Source organism: Aedes albopictus, chromosome 2, assembly GCF_035046485.1.
Source record: "Aedes albopictus strain Foshan chromosome 2, AalbF5, whole genome shotgun sequence".
Lineage (NCBI taxonomy): Eukaryota > Metazoa > Arthropoda > Insecta > Diptera > Culicidae > Aedes > Aedes albopictus.
The window spans coordinates 426,028,131-426,055,229 of NC_085137.1; the positions used below are offsets into that span (position 1 = coordinate 426,028,131).

The 27,099-nt window shown below is 43.6% G+C and overlaps 2 protein-coding genes across 2 annotated transcripts; one reads left to right on the forward strand and one right to left on the reverse strand.

Moving 5' to 3' along the window:
• Window positions 1-6,468: 6,468 nt before the first annotated feature.
• On the reverse strand, window positions 6,469-11,205 carry LOC134286879 (uncharacterized). The gene has a single exon (XM_062848574.1). The coding sequence runs from the start codon at window positions 11,203-11,205 to the stop codon at window positions 6,469-6,471; it is 4,737 nt and encodes a 1,578-aa protein (XP_062704558.1).
• Window positions 11,206-21,261: 10,056 nt separating this feature from the next.
• On the forward strand, window positions 21,262-22,180 carry LOC109426604 (cuticle protein 16.5). The gene is made up of 2 exons (XM_019702139.3): window positions 21,262-21,435; window positions 21,495-22,180. The coding sequence occupies exons 1-2, from the start codon at window positions 21,421-21,423 to the stop codon at window positions 21,954-21,956; spliced, it is 477 nt and encodes a 158-aa protein (XP_019557684.2). The 5' UTR covers window positions 21,262-21,420; the 3' UTR covers window positions 21,957-22,180.
• The last annotated feature ends 4,919 nt before the right edge of the window (window positions 22,181-27,099 follow it).

Consider the following 27,099-nt stretch of genomic DNA (forward strand, 5'->3'; position numbering starts at 1 on the left):
GCAAACGAAGTTCGTTCACCCGGAAATCCTTAGATTCCGCAAGGATTTTGTTTAACCGACTGACTTCACTCAAGCTGGAAACATTTGTACAAAGGTTTTTCCAGCCGGATCGTTCAGCAGACCGGAGAGCTTTCCTGTAGGCCTTGCGAGCCGACCTGAAAGCCTCCGAACCAGCCGAACGTCGTCTGTTCCAACACTTTCTACATTGTTTCCTGAGTTTCGCCAGATCAGAGTTCCACCAAGGGGTTCCTCTTGTGATCTTCACAGACCGTAGAGGGCATGCTTCTTCAAAAGCTTCCATGATGAAGGTCGTTGTAGTATCAACGGCATCATCTAAATCACTTGGAGTGTCAATGGATGGTGAATATCCATGAAATTTGGCTGCAACCAAATCAGTATAAAGATCCCAGTTTGTTGACCGAGGATTCCTGAAACGCAATGTTTGCGAAGTAACATTTAAATGTTCAAAAAAGATATAGCGATGGTCAGATAAAGATTCTTCATCTGACACATGCCAATTGGTCAGCTCGTGACTAATTCTGCTAGAGCAAAGCGTTATATCTAACACTTCCTCTCTAGCAGATACCATGAAGGTTGGGCGGTTGCCTATGTTAAGTAATGCAAGATCTGTACTACTTAAGTACTCCATCAAACTGGAGCCTCTCAAGTTAATGTCTGAGCTGCCCCAGATGATATGGTGAGCATTAGCATCACTGCCAACAATTAGCGGAAGGCCTTTTGAAGTGCAGTATGCGATGACTTGTTTGAAAGCATCCGTAGGGGATGGTTCATCATGTGGTAAATACACAGAACAATAGACGTATTTCCTGTTGAGGTTTCCAACAGATACATCAATTGTGATAGCACATACATCTCTGGTGGTTAGTTCAGAGATGAGTGTAGCAACTATTGCGTTGTTGACAAGCACACAGGCTCGAGGCATGACACGCGAGTTTGCCATTTCATGTTTACTGAAAGTGGCAATCACCGGGTTCACAAGGTTTCCTAGATAGAAATTTCCCTTACGAAAGTAAGGTTCTTGTACCAAGGCCACTTGGGCTGTACCATTTTGCATAAGTCTGCAAAGATTGATCGTTGCTGTTCTTTTATGCTGAAGATTGATCTGAGCTATCCTAACCGTAGCCACTACCCAAACTAGGTAAGATTAAACTCTTCGCAACAGCAGCACAACAAAGAACAGCAACAATAAAACCAAATCGGTATCGATTGGAAAACGCCAAAGGCGAGGATACACAGAATACACTGTGTAAATCGCATAATGCGAAACCATATAGGTGAAAATTTAAACTAATTAACAACATCTTCATAATCCCGCCCTTATTTAGCCTCAAGTGAGACTAAAGAAGGGCAGCTGATTGTCTCGGAGAAACACAAGGTCCACTGCACCATTGCTCCGGTTCGCGCAGTAAGGGCTACATACTGTGGAGGGCGCCCTGGTACTCCACAGGCTCCGTTAGCGGTTAGGTTTTTATTAGACCCCCCTAGCCATTCATTCCTAGGCACGGTAAGCATAAAGCCGCATCACACCATGAATTAGGGGTCACCTGTTGGTGGATTCTTACCACCGGAACAGGCGGTCCGTAGTGTTATTCTTAGCCAATTGAGACAATCGCTACCGACACTACACAGCTATCTAGGCTGATCGAGAAAAGAAGTTAATATTGATGATCAACTTCATACGGACTCGAACAGCCGAAAAAAAACAAATCTCGACGCGGAATCTGGTCCCATTGTTTTCTATTGAAAATGGTTCGGATCGGTCCAGCCGTTCCGGAGTTATGGCCATTTATGTGTTCCGGACCAGTACCCTTGGAAGGGGCCATACATAAAAATGTAACAAACACATACATGCGACACATCAAACTGCGGCATTTTGGATAACCTGATGAACAGTTAGCAAGAAAACAGCCTCAGACCATATCTGATCCGGTAGTGTTCCGGAACCGGTTCCGGATGTCCCGCCGGAAGTGGCCAAATATAAAATTGAACAAAATCCATGAATGCGACACATCAAACTTCGGCATTTCCGATAACCTGATGAGTAGTTAGCAAGAAACCCGTCTCAGACCATATCTGAACCGGTAGTGTTCCAGAACCGGTTCCGAGAGTCCCGCCGGAAGTGGCCAAATATAAAATTGAACCAAATCCATGCATGCGACACATCAAACTAAGGCATTTCCGATAACCTGATGAGTAGTTAGCAAGAAAACCGTCTCAGACCATATCTGAACCGGTAGTGCTTTGGAACCGGCTCCGGATGTTCCGCCGGAAGTGGCCGTATATAAAAGTTGACAAAACTTTTGCATACGGCACATCAAATCACGACTTTTTCGACAACTTGATGACCGGTTATTGAAGATGTAGGCTAAGACCACATTATGGACTGTCAGTAGTGCCCAGACTAGTTCCGGGTTTCCCTCCGAAAGCGGCTAAATATAAAATTGAACCAAACCCATGGCTTTTTTGATAACCTAATAAACTTTAACAAGCAAATAGGCTCAGACTATTTAAGAGACTATCGGTAGTGTTCTGCAGCCGGTTCCGGGCCGGAAGTGACACCAAACTCATGCATGCGATAGCTCAAATCACGGCCTTTTAGGTAACATGTTGAACAGTTGCAAGAAAATACACGCAAGCCATATCAGTATGTTACGGAACCGATTACGGGTGTCCCGCCAGAAATGGTCAATTGTAAAAGAGAACCAATACATGCGACATATCAATGACTTATTCAGTAACAAGATAAACGATTAATCGACAAATAATCTCAGACCATATTTGGGAGAACCGACAGTGTTCCAGAACTGGTGACAAGACGAGTAACGCGTCTGAAGTGGTAAAATATAGAAGGGAACTAAACCATAGCGGCGTTTTTGATAATCTGATTAACGGTCAACAAGAAAATAGTCTCAGGCCACATCTAGAACTTGTAATAATATTTCGGAATCAGTTGCGGGTATTCCATCGGAAGTGGTTTGTGTGCAGAAATTTTAAGTTTTCGAATTTTGCTGCTGTAAGCGTTCAATAATCAAATCCTTCGGTCAAGGGGTTGGTCATTCAGCACACTTCATTTGTGCCGTTAGTTTTGAGCGTGTGCCAATGGGTGCCAAAACTGAGCCGATCATTTTTCAGTGTGTGCCGTAGTGTGCCGAACGTGCCGGAAGCTGTGCCGCAGTGGAGTGTTTTCTTCGAATGTTTATGCGCTGTTTGAAACCCTTTCTGTTTTTGACATCTGTTGTTAATCAAATCGGTGTTTACCAACAAAATCCCACCCAGAACACTTGTCTAAAATCAATATAAAAAGATTTTTGTAATCGTAAGTATGTTGACAGATTCATTCTATACCGCAAAGTTGTAGTGCCCATGTGTGTCAAAAGTGTGCCGAATTGTGCCGAGAAGTGCCGGCATGTGTGCCGGGCACAATGTGCCGAGTGACCAACCCCTTGGGTTGTTTAGTGAACAAAATATTGCTATTTTCTATAGCCTAATGGAAAGAGCTCATTTTTCTGAGTATAACGTGATTTTATTGGATTTCAATACCTTTGTTTTGATGGTTAAATTAACAAAACAGTTTTAATTTTCGTGGATAGAATGACAGTTCAATCGTTAAAATGACAGTTCTACCCGAACAAAAAAATTTCCCCATACAAACTTTAAATGCATTTTAAAAATAGTTCCCGGACTCTAAAAATTATGAAATTTTGGATTTCGACTAATTTTTGGGCGGAGAATCTGATGATTTGGAATGATTTGGATACCCCTAAAGAACCTAATTTAAATGCATTTTTCTCGTAGGAAGGTCAAATTTTACATGAATCATGTTACCAACGATAATAAAATATAACCTAAAGTGTGCTGAAATAAACATTGGCGAAGATCACAAAGTGATCTGTGATTGTGAATAAAGTTAACCTTCTTCACTTCATGCATTAGCTTACGCTCACCCCGCTGCCGTAGTGGATGAATGGGGTTATAATGACCCCGATACACGACTAGGGTTAAGGTGGTCAAGCAGTCAACCGAGAGGTCTGACATTTTTCAGCTCTGTTTTGCTGTTGAACATAACATCGGACTTTGTATCAGCAATAAGTTTCGAAAATCGATGATGGCTTCGTTAAAATTGTTGCTTTTCTATATGAAGTGTTTTCAGGATTCAGGAACATTTTGGCTAACGTCGACGGAAAGTTCATGAGTACATATTCGACGAGAAAGGCACTATCACCACTAGGTGGATTAATCTGGGTTTTTACATGGTGTCTTCGGGAAAGTTTTTCACTATAATAAGGAGCTTCTTTTGAGCTTCTGTGAAAAATGATCAATCCCCCTAAAAGTGAGATAGAAAATTTATTTTTTAAATTTTTCAAGATACGAGGTTGGTGTCTTCACAAAAGTTGTAGAAAATATTATTTGGAGCAACTTTGCCGAAGACACCAAGTTTGAAATTCCGTTACTTTTCAAAATACGTTACGTTTTCTTTCATCAGCCTCTTGAAAAAGGCTTTTGTGCAATAACTTTCTAAAAATTGATTCTACATTTTTCTCGTGTTCTACAAATTTATAGATAATGGTAAAACACACAACTTTGCCGAACATGACATCCCGCTAATTCCAAAATTAAAATAGTTATAACGGTTTTTAAAGTTTTTTTGGGCTATATTCCAAGCATATATAACTTAGCTATAGGGAATTATATGCAAATTTCTTTTTACGCATGTGAAAGTACATGTAATTGCCTCTCTTAGAAAACCAAAATCATCAAACTGTAAGAAACTGTAAGATGGTTTTTGTATAGAAACTTACATCCATTTATGTTACTCTTAGGGGTGATACACAAATTATGTCATGCAAAAATTAACCTTTTTCAACCCCCCCCTCCCCCCTTCTATGTCACACTTTTTGTATGGGACCTCAATAGTTTCTGTAAGGGTCGTCACGTTCTGCAAAACCCTCCTCCCCCCTAGAAGCGTGACATAATTTGTGTACGGCCCCTTATATGGGATTTATATATATTTTCAACATATTTATTTGATATTTCATATCAGCTTGCATTTTTATTGTTATTGTAAGCATGTGTTAATATAAAGAAAGGTTTGTGGTGTATTCTGGGTCATTCATGACGTACGATACATTAAAACTTACCATGTACTTCTTTTGTCGTACTAACTCAAGTGCTCCACGTAGTCCACGAAAAGAGCGAATGAAGCCCAGTTCTTAAAAAAATCCAAACATGCGCGTGACATATTCTTTGAACGCTCTCACTAGTAAATATCTACACATATCTACATGGGTTATAGTAAAATATAAATCTTATTGCATTTCAAAGAAAGCTGCTGTTAAATCGTGATCCGGCGGAAGAAGTTTCACTTTATGCGTTTTTTCGTGAACTACGTGGAGCATTGTGAGTTAGTAAGAAAATAGAAGTAGATGGTGAGTTTTTATGTAACGTCCTTCATGAATGATCCAGAATACACCACAAACCTTTCTTTATATTAACACACACTTACAATAACAAAAAAAATGCAAGCTGACATGAACTGTCAAATAAATATGTTGAAAATATATATAAATCCCATATAAGAGTAACATAAATGGATGTAAGTTTCTATACAAAAACCATCTTACAGTCTCTTACAGTTTGATGATTTTGGCTATCAAAGAGAGACAATTACATGTATTTTCACATCTGTAAAAGGAAATTTGCATATCCCTTTCGTGACGGACCGTAAAAGAATGATTATCTCAAATTTTCTCTTATAAACTTAATGTCCTCTAGAATAAAACTTTCTTTACTTCGGCTACTTTATCCACCTATGCACTTTTTGGGGTCAAATTGTCTACTTTTGGGCGTTTTTTGGTACAAAAGATTTATTGTAATTATTAAATCACTGCAAAGTGTTAGTTTGTAGAAATTTAGACGTATAATTTTAAATCTAGGAACACGAGATCAGCTTGACAGGGTGTTTGGGCAGGTCGTGGCTCACCTAGGGATTCTGCTGGTACGTGGTGGTAACACAGTAGTGATTTTGCACTACGGAGCACTATTCAAAAACACTCGCGTCGCAGACAAAAAATATCGATTTATTCATTGGAAACTACGTAACATAGAATGCAAATAACGTGCTTTATTAGAAACGTTTGCTTTCACCGGTGGCTAGCAGCGAACTAAAACTACCGAGTGATCATCGGTGTGGATTGACCTCACGATCTCATACCGCGTACGAAGGTGAGCGAGAGAATGAGAAACTCTGCACTCAGTATCGGTGTTGGTCCCTAATCTATAATAGATAATTACCGTGAAATGGAACATCGCCGCCACCTTTGAAATAAACAAATTTCAAATTTCAAACCAATTAAAAAATCTAGCTCAACTAATTCAAAAGCTACAAGCTACAAACAATCGAGTTCATGTATCAATTCTGCTTAATACTAGATGGTACACTTCTACAAACTAAATACTTTGTAATTCTCCATTCCTGTTGGTCGGTTGACCATCATCTCGTTGCTCGCTGCCAAGTTGGGTGCCTTCCGAGCACGCTGGTTCGGTAGGCAACAGACAAATTTTTGTTGTTGGACGAGTAAAGGTGCCCTTCGACGTCCGCAGCTTGACTACTCGTACCAATCCATCAGCCCCTGGGAAAACAGCTTCGATACGGGCAAGGGGCCAACGAGTTGGATGCTGGAATTCGTCTACGACCACAACTAGTCTGCCAGGTTGTACTTCATTGTTGGGGCCGCATCTGGTGGTGTCGCGTTGGAGTTCTTGGAGGTACTCCGTTCTCCAATGGTGCCAAAACTGCTGGAACAAGTGCTGCAATCGTTGATGGTGGGCCAGACGTGTTATGTTGGCTCCGCTAACGTCCGGATCGGGCACAGCATGCATACTCGTTCCGATAAGGAAATGCGCCGGAGTGATGGCAGTACTGTCCTCTGGGTCCTCCGTCATGGGCACGAGCGGGCGGGAGTTCATGGCAGCCTCTATTTCCGCCAGTATCGTCGTCATGTCTTCAAATGAGAGGTGCGAGTTCCTCAGTTGCCGATGCAGTTGCGACTTGGCTACCTTCACGGCAGCCTCCCAGAGCCCGCCGAAGTGTGGTGCTTTGGGCGGGTTCAGATGCCAGGTGATTTGGTCCTCGGCGCAGAATCTCTGTATCTTCTCGACTTCCTTTTCGTCAGCCAGCATGCGATACAGCAGGTGCAGTTCATTCTTCGCTCCGATAAAGTTTTTGCCGTTATCCGAGTGTATGTGGGAAGGACGGCCTCGGCGTGCAACAAAACGGCGAAGAGCGGTGAGGAAGGCGGGTGTCGACAAATCACTCACCAGCTCTAAATGAACTGCCTTCGTGGTGAAGCAGATGAAGACACAGATGTATGCCTTCGTGGGTGACGCTCGTTTATGGATGGCTTTCAAATAGACGGGTCCAGCGTAGTCCACCCCTGTCACGGCGAAGGGTCTGCTCGGGGTGACTCGGGCAGCCGGAAGTTGGCCGATCTGCTGACGGACCGGGACGGGATTTGCTCGGGTACACTGAACACAGTTGCGAATGATGCTGCGTACCAGTCGCCTTCCATGGACTGGCCAATATTCTTCGCGCATTGCGGCCAAAGTAAGTCGGCCGCCACCGTGGATTAATTTTGTATGGAAGGAAGTTGCTATGAGCTTAGCAAGGGGATGGAAACTGGGAATCAAAGCTGGGTGTTTGGATTCATATGACCGTTCTGCCAATCTAAGCCGCCCCCCTACCCTCAACACACCTTTTTGGTCTAGGAAAGGATTCAGAAGTCGAACGGAAGATTGCCTTTTTAGTGGGCGGTTTTGCTGAAGGTCTTTCATCTCATCTTGGAAGCAGTCTGCCTGAGCGAGGATAATCAGCTTGGTTCTGGCTTGTGATAGTTGATCAACGGTGAGCGACAGGCTAGGTAGAGGACCGACAAAAGCGACAGGACGTGTTCTGGATTGCGAGCGGGCGTTCTCAGCAAATCTCATGCAGTAGGCTACTATACGGGTCAAGCGGGAGAACTGCGAGTACCGGGAGAACAGCGGGTTGTACTTCGGTTCGGCGCGAGCTACAGCGGAAATCATTGGTCGGCGTTCACTATCGGTCTCGGATGAATCGAACTGGTTAGGAATCGGCCAATCTTCTTCGGAACGGGACAGCCAATCTGGTCCAATTTTCCAAAGCGTACTCTGGAGGAAATCTTCAACGCTCATTCCACGAGACAGCAAATCAGCGGGGTTCTGCGATCCTGCCACATGGTTCCATCGAGCGCCGTGGGTGGTTGTCTGAATCTCGGACACTCTGTTGGCTACGAATGTCTTCCACGTGTTTGGAGCGGATTTCAACCACTGGAGCGTCACCGTGGAATCGGACCAGAAAAAAGAGCTAGCCATATTCATGTCCAACGCTTCGTTGACTCGTCCATGTAGTTGAGCGGCGACAACTGCTGCACACAGTTCGAGCCTGGGTAGAGACAACCTTTTGAGGGGCGCCACGCGAGTTTTCGCGGCCAAAAGCTGGATTGTTACTCGTCCTTCGGGGTCCACAGAGCGTGCATAGATACAAGCTCCGTAAGCAGCTTCCGATGCGTCCGCGAACGTGTGGAGTTGTACCACGGAATTAGCTTGGAATGCGTAGCGCTGAATTCGAAATTCTGACAGTTTCGGAAGTTGATGGTAGAAGGTCTCCCATTTCTGCTTCACGATGTCAGGGACTTCGTCGTCCCAGGAGCAGGCTATCAGCCACAACTCCTGCATCAGCATTTTTCCCCGTACAACAATCGGCGCTACCAACCCTAACGGGTCAAATAGCTGAGAAATAGCGGATAGGATGGTTCGTTTCGTTGCTCTCAGGATGGTTTGGCTCACGTGATAGTTGAACCGGAATTGATCTCGCTCAGGTTCCCAGCAGATGCCCAATGTCTTCACGGTTTCATCCGGGTCGAATCGCACGCTAGATTGCGTGCCGATGGAGTCAGCATCCAGACCTTGCAGTACCTCTAGTTTGTTAGACGTCCATTTACGGATCGGAAATCCTCCTTTCGCAAGAAGATCAGTCAGCTCCACACGCAATTGGATGGCTTCAGGAATGGAATCGGCTCCTCCTATGAAGTCGTCGACATAGAAGGATTTTGTGAGGGCCGGCTTGCCGAGAGGATAAGCATGACCTTCGTCTTCTGCAAGCTGCTGCAGTGTGCGGGTGGCCAGGAATGATGACGGAGCGAGGCCATAGGTGACCGTCTGCAGCTCAAAAGTAGCTGGAGGTTGCGAAGGATTGGATCCCCAAACAATTCTTTGGAGTGGTGCATCTTCGGGGTGGATTAGCACCTGGCGGTACATTTTGGCGATGTCCGCTACAACAGCCACTGGAAATTTTCGGAAGCGGATCACCAAAGTCAGCAGATCGTCCTGCACAACCGGACCCACACACAGTGCTTCGTTTAAAGAATGGCCGGTGGAAGTTTTGCTGGAGCCATCGAAAACGACACGTGTTTTTGTGGTTGTACTTGCTTCTTTTATAACAGGATGGTGAGGCAGGTAATAAGCCAGCACGTCGCTGTTCTCTTCCTGGACTTGGCGCATGTGTCCCATGGATAAGTACTCCGCCATGAAACTTTCGTAGCTTTCCTGCAATCCTGGATTTTTGGAAAAGCGTCCCTCCAGCATGGAAAATCGCCGGAGAGCCGTGGATTTGGATTCGCCGATCATGGTGCTGAAGTTCTCGCGCTTTGGGTAGCGCACCACATATCGTCCTTCTTGGGTTCGCGAAACTGTTGACACGTAGTAGTCCTCACATGCCTTCTCCTCCACGGAAAAGGCAGACCTGATGGGCAGCTCCTCAACGCTCCAAAACTTCTCCATACATTTTTCGAGGGGGTCCACGGAAACCGTAACAGTTTTGCAGCACACGGAATCCATTGACGAAGGAACAAGGTGAGCACCGCCTGCGACGATCCACCCAAATTCGCTGTCAACAAGTATCGGAAGACTGTCCGACAGCTGAATTCTTGCCGCAGTAGGGAAGCAATCGAAGAAATGCTGCGATCCCAAAATTAAATCCACATCACTGGAACGGTTGAACTCCGGATCGGCCAGGAAGAGGTCTTTGGGAAGCTTCCAATGGTCCACGGGCACGGAACAACTGGGAAGACTGGAAGTCAGCTTGCGTAGGATCAAAAACGTGACGTTCCGTGCAAACTCTCCCTTTCGCGAACGAATTTCGGTGGATACAGACTCGTTAGCGTATTCTGGTTTCTCTCCTATTCCTTGTACCTGTACGTTGAACTTCTGCCGTTTCAACCGGAGCAGCTGTGCCATTCGATCCGTCATCAAATTTGGTTGGGAACCACTGTCGAGTAGAGCGCGAGCGTAGTGCTCCTTTCCATACGTATCTACGATCTTGAGGACAACAGTCAGCATAAACACGGTGGGAACAGTATCACGAGCAACGTTACTACTTTGAACATCGGAGGGTTGAGCGATTGCCGAAGCGGATTGGACTCGGCGTTGGTCGTTGTTCTGGGAGCTATTGGAAGGTAGCGTGGAACTGGTGCTAGCACTGGGTACGTTGGAAGAGGAATCTTGATTGGGTTGATTGGAACCGCTGGCGAAACCCAAATGTAGCAGAGAATGGTGGCGTTTTCTACACACTCGGCATGTGTAGTTCGAAGAGCAATCACGGGCGAAGTGATCTTGGCGGAAGCAGTTCACACAAAGACGCTTGGAGTTCACGAGACGCAGCTTCTCGGCAACAGCCATTGCCATGAAGCGAGGACATCTCACAAGAGCGTGACGGTTGTCACAGGCATGGCATTTAGGAAACGAACTTTCGGTCACGGAATGGGATGACATCTTGATAAAGGGTTTGCGGAAATGGGATCCGCTCGGCTGAGAAGCAGGTGCTGGTTGATTACCATGATGGTTGGCCGAAATCGATTCCAGCACACGAACTCGTTTCTCCAAAAACTCGACCAAACAGGAGTAGCTCTGGTCGTCGACAGTCGCTGCATGGTCCTCCCACGCCTTGATGGTTTCATCGTGAAGTCTTGAACACAGGAGATGTTCCAACAGTGTACTCCACGCATCCGTTGGCTCGCCCAGTTGCTTGAGGATCTTGACGTGTCGCTGGAACTCATCCAAGGTGGAATGTAGCGCGACCGCAGTCTCTTTCTTCATCCGCGGTACGTCCATCAGGTCCTGCAAATGTCGCTTTTTTAGCAAATATTCGTTAGAATACCGGCTAATCAATGAGTCCTACGCCAGAGGATAATTCACAGCACTGATCGCAATTGACTCGATCAGCTGCGCGGCTTCTCCCTTCAGTGCGGCACGCAAATAGTGAAACTTCTGAATCACAGGCAACTCGTCGTTGTCGTGAATGAGGGCTTGGAAAGTGTCGTGAAACGTCAGCCACTGACGGTAATCACCATCAAATTCCGGGAGCGAAATGGTAGGCAACTTCAAACTAGACAAGGTGGATGGTACGCGAGAGGGGGGATCAGGGCGATTGGCTTGTGGAAGAATTGGCGGAGGCAGTTTGGCTTTAAGATTGGCTTTAACTTGAAAAAGCTTTGGTTCAAACAAAGCACGAGTTTCAAGATTGGCGGTCTTACCCTCACTGGTCGTTTCTAGGTCCTCAAGGGCTGCTTGGACTTCCTCGAGCGATGCCCACAGTACGTCCAGGTTCTCCATCCGTAGCGGTACCTCGAGCTCATCCCGTCCGGCTTCATATTGGACGATGAACCGCTCCGCACGGTCTAGCTGCGCCAACAAAGTCGTCCTTCGGGTGGTTAGCTGATCTCGCTGGCGTAAGTTGGCTGCTGCTGAGCTGACACCGTTGTCCATCATCTTGCTCAATGGATCGGTGGTTGATGACGCTGGTGAACGGTGTCAAAACGGAAGTCGGAGAGTGCCTTTGCCAAGGCTATTCGAGCCTTGTATAATCAAAAATAAAAAAACACAGGAGCAAATTCTGAACCTTGCACGGCTCAAAAGACGGAAGTGGGATGCAATTTCTTCGTGGTTGGCTGGGATGGCATGCAGTTTTCCTCAGCTAGGGCATGCAAATTTCGTTGGGTACGGATGATTCGTCGATTGCACAACGGCTGCCACCTTGTAGCGGGCAGTTCTGGTGAGCGAACTCGGCTTCCAAATTCACCAAAAAATCGCCACCGAGCGTGGATAATCGACGACGGAGAAATAGCGTTGGTGTGATCGTCTAATTGGTAACGTTCGCTAGCAGCACCGATGACGTCGTGATCATGCAAAGGGAAAAAAACATCTAAAAGCACCCACAGATGCGCTTGGACACGTTGGAGAGGTACGTTACCTTGTACCTATATTCAATAGGCCTTGATTTAATTTAATTGCAGCAACGTGGATCAGGAACAATGGCTATATTCACCATTCGGTTGGCATCTGCACAATGCCCATGCAAAGAACGGTGTCCAGCTGCAATGGCGCTATCCGTAGGCGACGGCGTGGTCTTCACAGTGTGATGGCTGCTGGGTCGCAACTCTCACTCGGTTGGTTGGCGGGGTAAAGATGGTGCAGCCCACGATCCTGGTCACGGCACCAGAAATGTTTGGGCAGGTCGTGGCTCACCTAGGGATTCTGCTGGTACGTGGTGGTAACACAGTAGTGATTTTGCACTACGGAGCACTATTCAAAAACACTCGCGTCGCAGACAAAAAATATCGATTTATTCATTGGAAACTACGTAACATAGAATGCAAATAACGTGCTTTATTAGAAACGTTTGCTTTCACCGGTGGCTAGCAGCGAACTAAAACTACCGAGTGATCATCGGTGTGGATTGACCTCACGATCTCATACCGCGTACGAAGGTGAGCGAGAGAATGAGAAACTCTGCACTCAGTATCGGTGTTGGTCCCTAATCTATAATAGATAATTACCGTGAAATGGAACACAGGGTATTCCAATCATAGAAGTGAACAAAAAGAAGATAAGAAGGACAGCAAACCCATGTTCCAGTCTAATTCATGATTTCGATAATATTGAGGAATATTTTTCACCCAAGTATTCAAAGTTCCTTAAAAAACTCGTACATATCGTGTTTCTTGAGTTGAAATTATACGTCTAAGTTTTTACAAACTAACACTTTGTAGTGATTTAATAACTAAAATCAATCTTCTATACCATAAAACGCCTAAGAATAGGCAATTACCGATGGAACTTGGACCGCCTTGTGGACGGAACAGCACAAATGTGCTGGTCCCACTTTGACCACCCAGAAATCTTGTGATTTTCAACAAAGCATCACTTTTTCTTCGCCGTTTTGCAGAACTACTCTTTTTCTATCGATTTTTATCCCTGCATACCTGAATTAAACAAATATTTATAAAAATACGACAGATAAAGTTTTTTCAACTTCTAGGGTGATTGTTTACTTTTTGTTTAGCTCTTCGTGGCGTTTTTTATAAACAATTCCAATTAAAGCTGAGGCTCAGAAATACAAGTTAGAGTAATAACTCGATCATAAAAAATATTTATATCACATATTTTGAGGAAAAAACAATTGAAAAAAATGTGTAAAACCAATGCAGAAAAACAGCACGATTGTGCTGGTTCGTCACGAAAGGGATATAATTGCCTATAGCTAAGTTATATATGCTTGAAGTATAGCCCAAAAAACTATAAAAACCGTTATAACTATTTTAATTTTGGAATTTGCGGGGTGTCATGTTCGGCAAAGTTGTGTGTTTTACCATTATCTATAACTTTGTAGAACATGAGAAAAATGTAGAACCAATTTTTAAAAAGTTATTGCGCAAAAACCTTTTTCAAGGGGCTGATGAAAGAAAACGTAACGTATGTTGAAAAGTAACGGAGTTACAAACTTGGTGTCTTTGGCAAATATGCTCCAAATAACATTTTCTACAACTTTTGTGAAGACACCAACCTCGAATCTTGAAAAATTCAAAAAATAAAGCTCAAAATAAGCTCCTTATTATAGTGAAAAACTTTCCCGAAGACACCATGACGCTAAACTTCATAGTAAAAAAGTTATTAATCAAGCGCGCTAAAATGACGAAATCAGCCACTGTGCAATGGCGACGACCACAGCGACGAAAAGGGACTTGCGATTGGAAGCTCGGTACGTGGAACAGCAGATCTCTCAGTATCAGTATGACGTCACATTGAGCTTGTTGATACATAATAGACTTAATTTGTGATTAGAGAGTTTGTTTTAATCGATCACAATTATATCATATCGTCCCCTTAATGCTAGAACTAGGTAACTGGTTTTGCGAAATCGCAAGAAATTTGTTTATATCTGAACGTCCACAGAAATAAACAAAAGTTTGTCAATTGAAACTACAAAAACACATATTAGTTCATCTTTTAAGACCAAAAAAGATTTTGTTTATAGCAGGATAAGTTTTACCAGCCATTTTCACCCGCACTTTCCAAAACGAGTTACCTAGTTCTAGCATTAAGGGGGCGATATGCAGATATGATAACAACGTGATATAATTTAGTTATATTCATTTTTTAAGCAATTAAATGAAATCCATCACATAAGCGGTCGTTCATTAAGTATGTCGCCACGTTCAGAACAGGCTGGGAGGGTTGACATTTTAGCGTGACAAACTTAACCTTTCAGGACGCACGCGTTGTATAAAGTACAACACCACCAAAAAACCTCGCTCGTATACGAGCGGCACGAACACTGTGCAGTTTTAGGATCAAACTGGCGCGCAGAATAAACAGCAAAGAGGGCATTTTTAATGATAATAATTATTTAATTCCACTTTTGCTCTCCATGTTCAATAGCATCCACTAGGTACTCGGTATACTTTTTGACGAAGTTAGAGCAGTAGTACTGTTAAAACAATGCTTGATTTTCAAACTGAGAATTGACTTATTCCAAAGCTATATTTATTTTTTCTTATAACAACGCGCAATGGAAAAAATAGGAATAAAACGCGAATAAATTCAATATTTCTGCTATGAGTGGATGGATTTGAATGAAATTTTAACACAAACTGCAAAAAATCTACAGTTTCAGATAAGAAGGAGGTCACTCGCGGCACGATGCTGGAAATCAGCGTATCGGGCCCGTTTTACCCCACTCTCTCTCTCTCTTTTTTACCTTTTTGGAAAAATCCTGGAGTGCAAAATAAATGATTTGGTGGGCCTAATAAATTGAAATATTTTCAAATAACCCCGATATCCCCTATTTCTTTTAATTTTCACATGCATCTTCGCCCGGAGTGGAATGCAATTGACAAGAGAAGGAGCAATCTTATGTCAAATTTCCGGTACAATGGAAGTTTCTACACAAATACGAGTTAAATAAGGCATTAATTTTGCACGCCAGTCGGGAATAGATGAGGATTTTCTCAAAAAGGTGTGAAAAAGAGATCGCGGGGTAAAACGTGATCAATACACTGATTGCCAGCATCATGCGGTGAATGACACCCTCCTTATCTGATACTATAGAAATTTTTGCAGTTTGTGTCAAAAATTCATTCGAATCCATCCACTCCGAGCAGATATATTGAAATTATTCGTGTTTTATACCTATTTTTTCCCACTGTGCAACGTTTATCAAAAATCTACAAGGTTTTCGTCAGGAATTCTGCTAAGTTTTTTATCAGAAATTTTCGAAAGGCATATAAAAGAGCTGCGAAATGGTATTAAAAAATAATTAAAAATTAGAGTATCTCCTTGAAAATTATATAAAAATTTTCTTGAAATAATTTCTGTCTATAAACCTGGAGGATTTGTATTATATTTTTTAAGTGTTTCTGCTATAATTTCTTGATAAATTGTTGAAGTAATTTTTTATGTTATTAAAAAAAAACTTTTCATGTTTTATCTGAAAATGTTTCCACTCTTGTTTGAAAACAAGTACTAACTAAAATTAAAGAAATGGGGATATTTTTTAATATTCTCCCAATAGACTGCCTTCAACGCAAACGTAGGACTACTCAAATAGGACGGAAGCTACTTCCACCATCTCATGGAATTTTCAGTGATATTGATATTGATTCTAACCTTCCAGTCAGCATGACTGGACCTTTAAATGACCTTTAAATTCACTCCTTCAATGCCACATCCATCCGTAATAAAAATCCGTACCCTTGAACTTCTCGTCCCTCCTCGGCAAAAACAATTCGCTTTCAATGGGCTGTTAAAATTTCCCAAAGGTAGCCCGAAAATCCGTTTGTCACGCTTCATCCGTCCGATTTGTTATTGTCATATTGTATGGTAGGTAGGTACATGTTCCTGTGGCTCGATGTCCATCCATCCACACCTGCGCCCGCCGTCGATTGGTCAAGGCCAACGAACGCGAGCGCGCGCGAGCAAGCTCACGCCACGCCACTGACTACCAAAAGTACCTACCTGCAACGCGGTGACAATAACTGGACCACCGATCGGCAGAAGGTGTGGACACTACTGCTACTGGTGACGACGGTGATCAACTGTAAGCTACAGTGGCCCAGCAGTGGCCACAGCACGGGCAGGTGTAACCGCATACGACTTACTTATCACGTCGCGTTTGGAATGCTAATCGTCCGTCCGTCCATCGGCGCTACCCAAGCAAGTGCGTGCATTCGGTTACACATGGTGACAACAGTAGCAATCGTTTGGGCAGAATACCTGCGGCAAAAGCTTCCTCCGGCTGGCTGTTAGCCGAGCGTTTGTTGCTGCTACTGGCTCTGTGATGGATGAGACACCCTTTGGAACTGAGGCGGGCCATAGGCGGATTAAGATAGCAGGGAAACTAAAGTATATGTACCTAATTTGGTCTATCATCTATGAACTAAGGCCTGAAATACATAGGGTCGAATGTTTGACAAGGATAGATCTCAAGAAACAACATCAGCTTGACACTAATGAAAATTCGATCGAGTCAAACAATATGTTTCAACATTGGTTTCTTTTTGGACAAATATTAGACCCTATGTACTAACTCTGAAGGCATGCATACATTAATATGCACAGCAACACGATTAGTATCACACATAATCAATAACAACCCAAGTAAAACCAGCAAGCATTTAAAATAGCATTCCTTCAGCATTATAGTAGCCTTTACGACAAGGCGTTTAATTAGCTAATTAGCCGTATATGCGCCTATAGTGCTACATCACAGCAGGTTTTGGCAAAATAACGGGCTGTCTTAGTGCTATCCCTTCAGGAACGTCGTGACGAAATGTCAAAGAAGCGTAACGCCTCGTCGAGCAAAAAAAAAAAACAAAAATAGTTTGACGTCTGCTTCTCGTTCTCTCAAGCCTGCTTCCCCGCTTTATCATCCTTCCATATTCCAGCCAGTGCTAGGTGATACTTTTTTGCTATTTTTTGTAATGATGTACACACCAAAAACCAATTTATGATTTCAGCAAAATGGTTTACTGAACAACAATCAGCAAACATACGTTTTACTGATAAATCAGCAGTTTGGATTTATTTGCTGAAAATCAGTAAACTCTTACGGTTTTCTGAATTTTCAGCAATTTTTTCCGCCGTCAGCTTCGTCGGCCACTTGTCAAAATAGGAAAAATAAAAAAGAAATGGAGTTGTGCGTGCCGCTTTCTTATTTACCGAAGTCGCAATCTATTTAAAAAGTTTTTTCCAACGTTTCAAAGTATGTAACCAGTCAAATTATACTGCTGATCTTTCTTGTGTATAAGGATATGGTAAGTATTAAAATTCCATACGAAATTTTAGCCTTAAACGATGTTTTCTTCGCACGATAGGTGTAACCAACTGCAGGAGTGAAAAGGTGCTATCGAAGATGTCCGAGGCGAACCGGCTGGCACTAGAAAGACTTCAGCCTGATATTTGTGATCCGTACTATTTTATTAGTTTTGTTTAAGATGATTGATAAGAATTAATAAATCCAAACAATTTGGTTTATCCAATAGTTTTTTTTTGCAAAAAAAAAATAAACCCCAATGTTTTGATTTGATTTGCTGAAACATTTCAGCAAAGTGGTGGCGAATCCCGCGTCGGCCGGATTCACTGAAGTTTCAGCACAATTTACTGATCATTCAGTAAACCCCTGTCAATCATGTTGACAGCCGAGATTGCTGAAAATTTCAGTAGTTTTTTTTACTGAATTGATTGCTGAAATTACAGCTCGGCAAAATTCAGCAAAACTTTGCTGATTTTCAGCGGAAAAAATTTGGTGTGTAGGTTTGAACTTACGATCCGGATATTGATTAATCATATCTGCTTCGGATTCTGTTACTCCTGATCCACGATGCTAAAGCTGTCCCTGTGGCGTGCGTTAATTTAATCGCCAATATAAAGATTGATTCGATAACAGCTTCAGATTCAACATCCAAAACTTGTTTTCATTGAGATATTTCATTGTGGTAGAGCATTACGATCCCTTCTTTTAAATATCTGTGGAATATAATTGTTTCTTCCCTCTTTCAAACAATCCTATGATCCACCAAAGCATCCACCTATTCGGCACATATTATCCGACGAAATGATAAATAATTGGGGATTATTTGATGGACAAGTTCCCAATGCAATCCAGCTGCAGTAATGTTTTCTTTTGTGCTTTTGGATGAGTAGGGGGAAATGAAGAAACAAATAAGATGCACAAATTTGTAAATAGAAGCATAGGCTCTGTAAGAGGGAGACAAAATATGTTGCCAAATGCGTAACATATCTCCCAACCTTTTTGCTCCTAGCATTTAAAGAGCAGTTGAAAAGCATTCTGTATGCTCCCAAGTGAAACCACTTCAAGCAGTTTTTTTTTTTTTTTCTAGTTCGTTTATTTGAGAGGCTCAACTGTTTATTTAAAAACTCCACAGAGCCGATTACAATTTTAATAACATTTGTTATTCTATAAAACTTCAATGACAATCAGTAGAACGTTCTACGAGCGACCTTTTTTTTTGGTAATGACCCAGAATTGGAGTTCGAACTCGCAAACTGTGCCCGTCGATCCTTCGCTGTCTTATTCTCGATGGCTTCCTTTATCGCATAGGCAGCTTCTTCCAACTTCTTCATGTTCTCCTTACGCCATATTTCCTTTTCCGATGCTGATTCTGTCTCACAAATACTTGTCTGTTGTTGTCCCGCTTCTTCCGTGTCGGTTGAGTGATCGAGGTATTCTTCGTCCAGGACTTCGATTACTTCATCACCTAGTGTTTCCGTTGACTGCTGTTCGCTTGGCTGTTCCGTAGATATTTCTTGGTTTCCAGATACGACTGCGGCATATGAGGTAGTCGGGTTTTCCTGCGTTTTGCCATTCTGCTTCCTCTTCCGAGGTTTCCATTGAGGGCAAGCATCTCTCCGATGCCCCGTCTTCCGACACACAAAACATGTGTCCTTCAGTCCGTCATAAAAAACTTTAGCATTCCGACCCACGACATCAATTGATGGGGGGATATCCTTTTCAACATTCATGTACACTCCTCTCACTCCTGTACACAAATGATCGAGGCCCAAATCCGTGGGAAATTTCTCCCGCACCACACGATCCACCTTTCCATATTCTCCGAGAACCGACAACAGTTTATCATCTGGCAGTTCTGGCGGCAAATCAAACACACGAATGTACTGCGTATTGGTACCCGCCACAGCCATGCATACCTCAACCGATTTTCCACTTGTGTAAACGAAATGCTGTGGTTTCGCATTCTTCCGCAATGAGTCCATCATAGCATCATGGGATGAAAACTTTATGAACACGGATCGCTCGTTGGCAGTTTTGTAAGCTGATTCCATCAGCATTACATCCGTCTCCAATTGCTTGATGAAGCCGGCAATTTCGAGCCACGAAGGTCGTGGGCTTCCCGCGGGGAATCGAAATTGGACGGTGTTTTCAATTATCACATCGCCCATACCGATATTTGGATGCCGTTCTAATAGCACCGAAAGCGTAACCGGCAAACGAAACGAGTGTGAATAACCGACAAACAAAACGTATCTCTAAACGGCACGCGCCGATAACAAAGAAATCCCGCACAACAGAGCGCACATTTGCCTCCGCCTATACTTGACGACGGCTGCGATCGAACTGGCCTTCAAGCAGTTGAAATGCTAATTAACAGCCGAAAGCTTTTGAGCAGCACAGCTTATGCTAACTCAAGGCTATGCATTCGAACTGCTTATGTAGGGCAGCAAGCAGTTTAAATGCGTAATACGGGCTAATACACGGCTTATTCAAATGCTTAGTGGCTACCTGGGAATAATAATGTTGCTAATGCTCTCCATCCTCGATCACGCCAAATACTCGCTAGATCACGCTCCAGCTGGTCCGTCCATCGTGCTCTCTGCGCTCAACGCCTTCTTGCACCAACCAACATTTGAGAATTGTTGCCTGGCGTTATTATAACATGACCTGCCCACCGGATCCTTCCAGAATTGTGTGAAACCTCCAGGAACGCACTGAAACGCATTAAAACGCCCTGAATCGCTTTGAAACTACTCTCAAATCCCTATAAAAACACCGTGAAATTCACCTGAGAGCCTCTAAAGCCTACTAAAACCCCTGTGTAACCTCCTGAAATGCCCTGAAATGCATAGAAATGCCTTGAAACGCTTTGATATGCCTCTAAAACCCCATTAAAACCTTCGTGAAATTCACCTTGGAGCCTCTGAAGCCCCTTAAAGCCCCTGTAAAATCTCCTGAAATGCCCAGGAACGCTTTGAAACGTCTCTGAAATCACTATAAAATCTCTGTGAAATTTACCTGAGATTCTCTGAAGCCCCCACACGGGCTTTACTGTGAAACCATCTGAAACGAATTGAAACGCATTGAAATGCCTCGAAACGCTTTGAAACGCCTCTAAAAACCCTATGAAACCTCCGTCAAATTCACCTGCGACCCTCTGAAGGCACCCTTAAACCTCCTGAAATGCCCTGAAACACCGTGAATCGGCGTGTGGCTCCCCAAGTAATCAAGAATCAAATATACTATATTTTTATAAAAAAACCCAGCCCGCTAGAATGCATGCCCCCACAACACTGTTGCAACGGGCCCCAACATTTGTTAATCCAATCCTGAGTGATAATATGTATTATAATAAGATTATAATATTCTAAGTCACGATACAGCGCATATGTGGCCAACAATTGTTAAATCGGTTTGTTTTTCGTCAAAGTTTCTCCTTTACGCCTAGCTTCGCCCATGGCGCAGGTGAATGAATTTTCGTCGTCGTCAAATTGAGCGTAAGTATTTAGTTCTTGCAGTGCACTGCGTTGTGTGGATGCTTCTGAGTAAACAGACTCGGTTATGACACATCACCAAGAGCAAAATCGAGTCAGCCGAAGCTAAGAAGGGGGTGGAAGCATATCTGCCGCAGGATTCCAAAATTTATGATGGTATAAAAGTGCAAGCCGTGTACCGGTAGGATTATAGTTCGAAAACACACTTCAATCAGTAATCACTGAAACCAATCATAAGTCAAGATGTTCACCAAATTGGTAAGCTGATGTAGTTAGGTTATCAATCCGTTGAGTTCTAACATTCTTGTTTCCCGTAGATTTGTATTGCCGCCCTGGCTATCTCGTGCACCGTTGCCAAGCCGGGAGTCGTTGCTCCGGTGGCCTATTCCGCCCCGTTGGTTGCTGCTGCTCCAGCTCCTGCTTTTGTGACCGCTCAGAGTTCCCAGGTCGTCGCCCGTAACTACAACGGCATTGCTCCCCTGGCTTACACCGCTCCCATCGCAGCTCCTGTGACCTACGCCGCACCAGCTCCGCTGGCCTATACTGCTCCGGTTGCCAAAGTGGCCGCTCCCGTGGCTTATGCTGCCCCAGTGGCCAAGGTCGCTGCCCCAGTAGCTTACGCTGCACCGGCTGCTCCTCTGGCTTACGCTGCTCAATATGCCACTCCATACGCCGCGCCTTACGCTGCGCCTTATGCTGCTCATCCTTACGTGGCCCCGTATGCCGCTCCCTTTGCGTCGCCGTATGCCGCCTACCGTTATAGCCCGTACGTGCTGTAAATGGATGATTAGCCAATAAGGACTGAACATGTGATAACCAAAACAGAGAGCAGGCTCTATTATTGTTGCAGTAGTATGTTAAGGTCAATACAAATCAATTTGAATCGAAAGCGAAATTGTCGATCCTTTATGTTGATATTACTTCTAAAGTAAATGGAAGTTTAATCCTGTCTTGAATAACTGAAATATAGACCCCAGGGAACATTAGGAAATAATCGAAATCCACAATATGTCAGTATACTGCCCTTGGAGAAGTTGTTCATAAGTTCCATACTTCGGCATTACTGCAGGGATTTCACCGGGGATTTATTTCGACGTTTATTTCAGAATTCCTTGATTGGTTTCTCTCAGGAGTTCTTCCGCAATTTCTTCCTGGATTGTTTTAGGGATTCTTTTTAGGCTTTCTCTTGTGTCATCCTTTTCGTGTTATCTTTAGGGATTCTTAATGTATTTTTTTTCCGGAATTTAATTGGGATTATTTCATTCATTTCACCCGAGTTTTCTTTAGAAATTTTTTATGGGAACCCCTCCAAAAATTCTTTAAAATATTCCTACCGGAATTCTCTTACTGGTTTCCTGGGATTCTTTTGAAAATTTCATAGGGTTTCTTCTAGGTCTTCATTTCATATTTTTCCCGAGTTTCTGGGCTTCCTTCCGGGATATCTTTTGGGATTTCTGCCGAGATTTTTTCTTGGATTCCTTCAGAGATTTTTCCGGAATTCTTTCAGAGATTCTTTCTAGGATTCCTCAAGGCATTCGTGACTGCTCCCGAGATTTTTCACGAATTGCCTTTAGTGATTCTTCCCGAGATTCAGAAAACCATGCAGTATTATTTCAAATATTCCCCTCAGGATTATTTTTAGGGATGCGTTCCTGGATTCCTGTACGATTACTGCCTGAGAATTCTTTGGGAATTTCTCCCAGAATTCTTTCAGGGATTCCCCCCACTTTCCTCCAGGAAATAATCCTGGCATTCTTTTTGATTTCCAGTGAGGTTCTTCCTGAGATTCCTTCTAGGTTTCTTCCGGAGCATCCCTCCCAAGATTCCTCTAGGCATTTATTTAGGGATTTCTGTCAGGATTCCTTCAAGGATTCCTCTAGGCCTTCGGGGACATCATCGGGATACTTTAAAGAATTTATTCAGAGATACTCGCAGAAATTTTTGAAGGATTCTATCAGAGATACGTACCGAGATAACTCTCGGGATTCCTTCAGATATTTCTCCCGTGATTTCTTACAGTATTGTATCCGAGATTAAGTCGGCGACTAGGTTCCTTCCAATAATCTTCTCAGAATCCCCGAGAGGATTAATTCAAGTAGAATGGAAGGAGAGTCTCTAATAGTGTATTAAACCATGTCTTAAGCATGGTGGGGTACGAAAATGTGGGTCAACAACATCGAAAGAGCGTCCAACATAGCTCTGGACTCTGGTCCTCACAAGTTTTTTCCTCATGCTTCCACGGGTCAGCCGATGACAAAGTCCGCCAGCTACAAATTGTGTGTTTAGCTGATAGTGCTGCATAAGCATTTCAAATAGATTGAGGAACGTATGTACCCGAACGTCTGTTCAACAGCGAAGTGCAGCTCAAACCGGAAGCCATACTTTTATGTGGCATACCGAGATGAATCAGCCTTGGGCAGAAAATCTCGTTACTAAAGATAATTATAATTATTTTAGGTGTCAGCCCCTCCATGATGGGTAGCGGACCTTGGCCCTGCAATTTACTGTTTATGAAACCCAAAAACGTTACATAAACCGTGAATGAAAGAAATGGGAACACGATCCTCGTCACCGTGGAGTTAGTTTCCTGCTCAGTGCATCAAGTATCAGAAGGCCGGCTCGAGAGGTACGTTATCCTCCATTTGGGACATTTGTGCTAGTGTTGCTCAGCGCTTACGTCCACGCTGCGCTCGTGCCGTTGGAACCTAATAATGAGAGGTTAATTGTGGGCCGATTCAGAACACGTGCTCGAAACCTTACCATGATTCAATGTTACACGCCAACCGATGCTGCTGAAAGGCAAGACAAAGAGAATTTTTACTGTCTACTGAATGCTTTCTGGATAAGATTCCAAAACGTGACCTTAGATCCTCATGAGCAACTTCAACGCGAAATTTAGTTTCGACAACCTTGATTATGCCCGTCATGGTCTCTGAGAAATGAGTGAAAACGGAGAGGTGTTTGCAGAGTTTTGTGGTAGCAAAGATGTGGTGGTTGAGGGATCGCTCTTCCCTCCCCGACCAGTGCACAACGGTTGAATTCACGAAAAACACGATCGCGGGTATTTCAGACCGATATTTTTTTTTTCTTTTTTATCTGTATTAACGAGATTTTTAGCCCTAGGCTAGTTCATCTCGGGACCCACACTTTACTTCCCTTCCGAAGGAAGAATTCACATTTTGCGAGTTTGTCGGGAGTGGGATTTGATCCCAGGTCCTCGGCGTGATAGTCAAGTGTTCAAACCATCACACCAGGTCCGCTCCACATGTTATCTTAGTTGTGATGTACTGCAAATAAATGAATGCATGCACAGGAGGAACATTTTTCGAAGTTCATTGAAAAAATGTAATCGATACCTAATCCACTTTACACCCTGAGATTAAATTCTTCCCTGGTTGAAATCCTCGGCCGTCGAAATATCACTTGAAGATAACGACATTGGAAGAACACCAGAACTTATGAACCAAATATAAATAATTCCTGTAATAAAACAGGCTACGCATCCATGTGTAAACCGTTTTCAAAAGAGTTAAAAATGAATCACTGACCCGGATCAATCTCCTCAGAAATATTAAAGAAAAAAACAATACTCAACTGACTTTCCAACTGATCAGCGGGAGCTACTTTTCGCCCAAAAGTGTTATGAACCTTTTCCCTATCTAATCGCCCATCGTCGAGTTCGTTTCTTGCGGAATGTTTTTGTTCATGTCCACTTCAGCAGCCCGCTGAGCTATCCATCTGCGCGAATCAATTAACCAAACCAGAGCAGAGCAGAGCAGGAAGAATACCTAAACGTTTTATGTTTTCCTCGTATGTTTTGTACCTACCATTTGGTTAGGGGTGTGACCACTTGCAGCGCGAACGCTCCGAGCCGGATCCATCGGTCAATATTAAATGTCAATTTTTTTCGGCACCTCACCTCCTCACTAATCCATCAAATGTGAAGCAGTGCTACTGATGCTTTTTTTTTCAGTAATTTCGTTCCGTCTCGGCTCATTCGCACGACACGCAACCGCAACCGCCACCGCCGCCGGAGGAATGATCTTATATCTACAAAGAGCAATTATAGATGACCACTTGATACGCGTGTAAGAAATGTTTTTGTTCGTTTCGCGATTTTGGCAGTGCCGCGCGAAACTGGATGTGGCATTTTGAGCGGGACGGGTAATAAATAATCTGGGCGTCAGGTTCTGGTTAGAATCGGGAAGAGGAATGTATTACAGTTTTAGGTATAAAAGGAGCCTTCGGTGGAGGCAGTTAATCATACTCAATCCTTCAGCAACTCTAGCAGCTTCTCCCAGTGCGTCAGCAGAACCACTCAAACTCAATCAAAATGTTCGCTAAACTGGTAAGTTTGAAGGATCATCAAGATTCAAGGATCAAAGCAATAACAACAATTTTTCTTTCTGTCCAACAGTTTGTTCTCGCCCTCGCCATCGCCGCCGTGGCCGCTCGCCCAGGATATTCGGCCGTCACCAGCTACAGTTCACCTGCAGTGGTTAGTGCTGTCGCCCCAGCTGTTGTTGCCCCGTACGCCACCAGGACCTACCACGGAGTGTCTGCTCCACTTGCCTACTCCAGCTACGTTGCCCCAACCACCTACTCGGTCCCAAGTGCCTACGCTGCTCCGGTGTCTGCCTACTCCTATGGAGCTCCAGTGGCCTACAGCTACGGAGTGTCCCCATACACCGTCTACTAGAGGAGACTTGGATCTGGACCCATGGCAATGGATTACTGAAACCGTTACACCTATCACACACTACGAGCAAGATAGCACACAACACTCCGTCTGGTTGACTTAAACATTTAAGATCAAATTCATGCAAATACACGTTGGAATAATCTGAAACAACTTTGGTTTCTTGATATGAAAGAAAGCATATGAAATAACAGTTCATGTAATGTGCCAATGCTAAAGGTTTCATTTTTTAAAATGAAGATACTTTACCCTGAAGGGGCATTCTTCTCTCTCGATACTTACTTCCAATCTAATATCTAACGAAGTTCTAATGACTTGGTAGAAAATAGAAGCAAGTTTTTTTTATGCCAGCACGTTTAGTGGTCTGAGGCGATTTCGTTTGGCATGATGCAATGCAATGTTACACATACATTGACAATATTCGTATAATTATATTAAAACCTCTTTTTATGCAGTGTTTTATGCAGGTTTCAGGGGTGTTTCAGAATGGTACTTAGAGCGTTTCAGTGAGTGAGGATTTCAGGTGTTCTTTGGATTATTCCAGGATACGTCAGGGAGTCTCTGGGCCGTTTTACGGGATCTCAGGGGGTTTCAATGGATCTCAGGGGCGATTTAGGAGGTATCAGGGACGTTTCAAGGGCTCCCAAGAGGTTTCACACAGGTACCTGGAAGTCTCATGGGCATTTCAGTGAGTCCCAGGAGTTTCAGAGGAGTACCTGGAGGTTTCAGGGTATTCAGAGGGTACCAGGAGGCGTCACAGTGTTTCAGGGGCATTTAGGGGGATCCAGGCGCTTCAGGAGCTCTATTGGAACGTTAATAGAGGGTTCTGAAACCCTATAATAGGCCCTAGAGGCCCCCTACAATTCCATTGTTTTGGGCTCTCTGGAACTTCCTGGAAACGCTCTTGGTCTCAACTTGATTTATGCTCATTTTAATCTATGTACCTCAGCCAACGGCATAAAAAGATGTTACATAGTATACAATTCTGATTAAATTTATAACAATATACACAATGATTTACGGTGGTTGGCTGGGTAGAGTCGATGTTAGAATAACGATAGCACCCTGACGTCGAAGTGGCGTCCTCGTCCATCAATCATAACTTGGTCGATTTGCGATTCCGTCTGCTCTGTGGTGATCTCCGATAAGGAAGGCTGTGTTGAAAAAATGATCCTCGGATGGCCAAGTTCATGGAGTTTCGTTTGTCAGCTGATGCGATGGGC

What these genes read in the sequence shown, in the direction of transcription:
- LOC134286879 (XM_062848574.1), bottom strand. Translation starts at nt 11,205, where the DNA reads ATGGACGTACCGCGGATGAAGAAAGAGACTGCGGTCGCGCTACATTCC.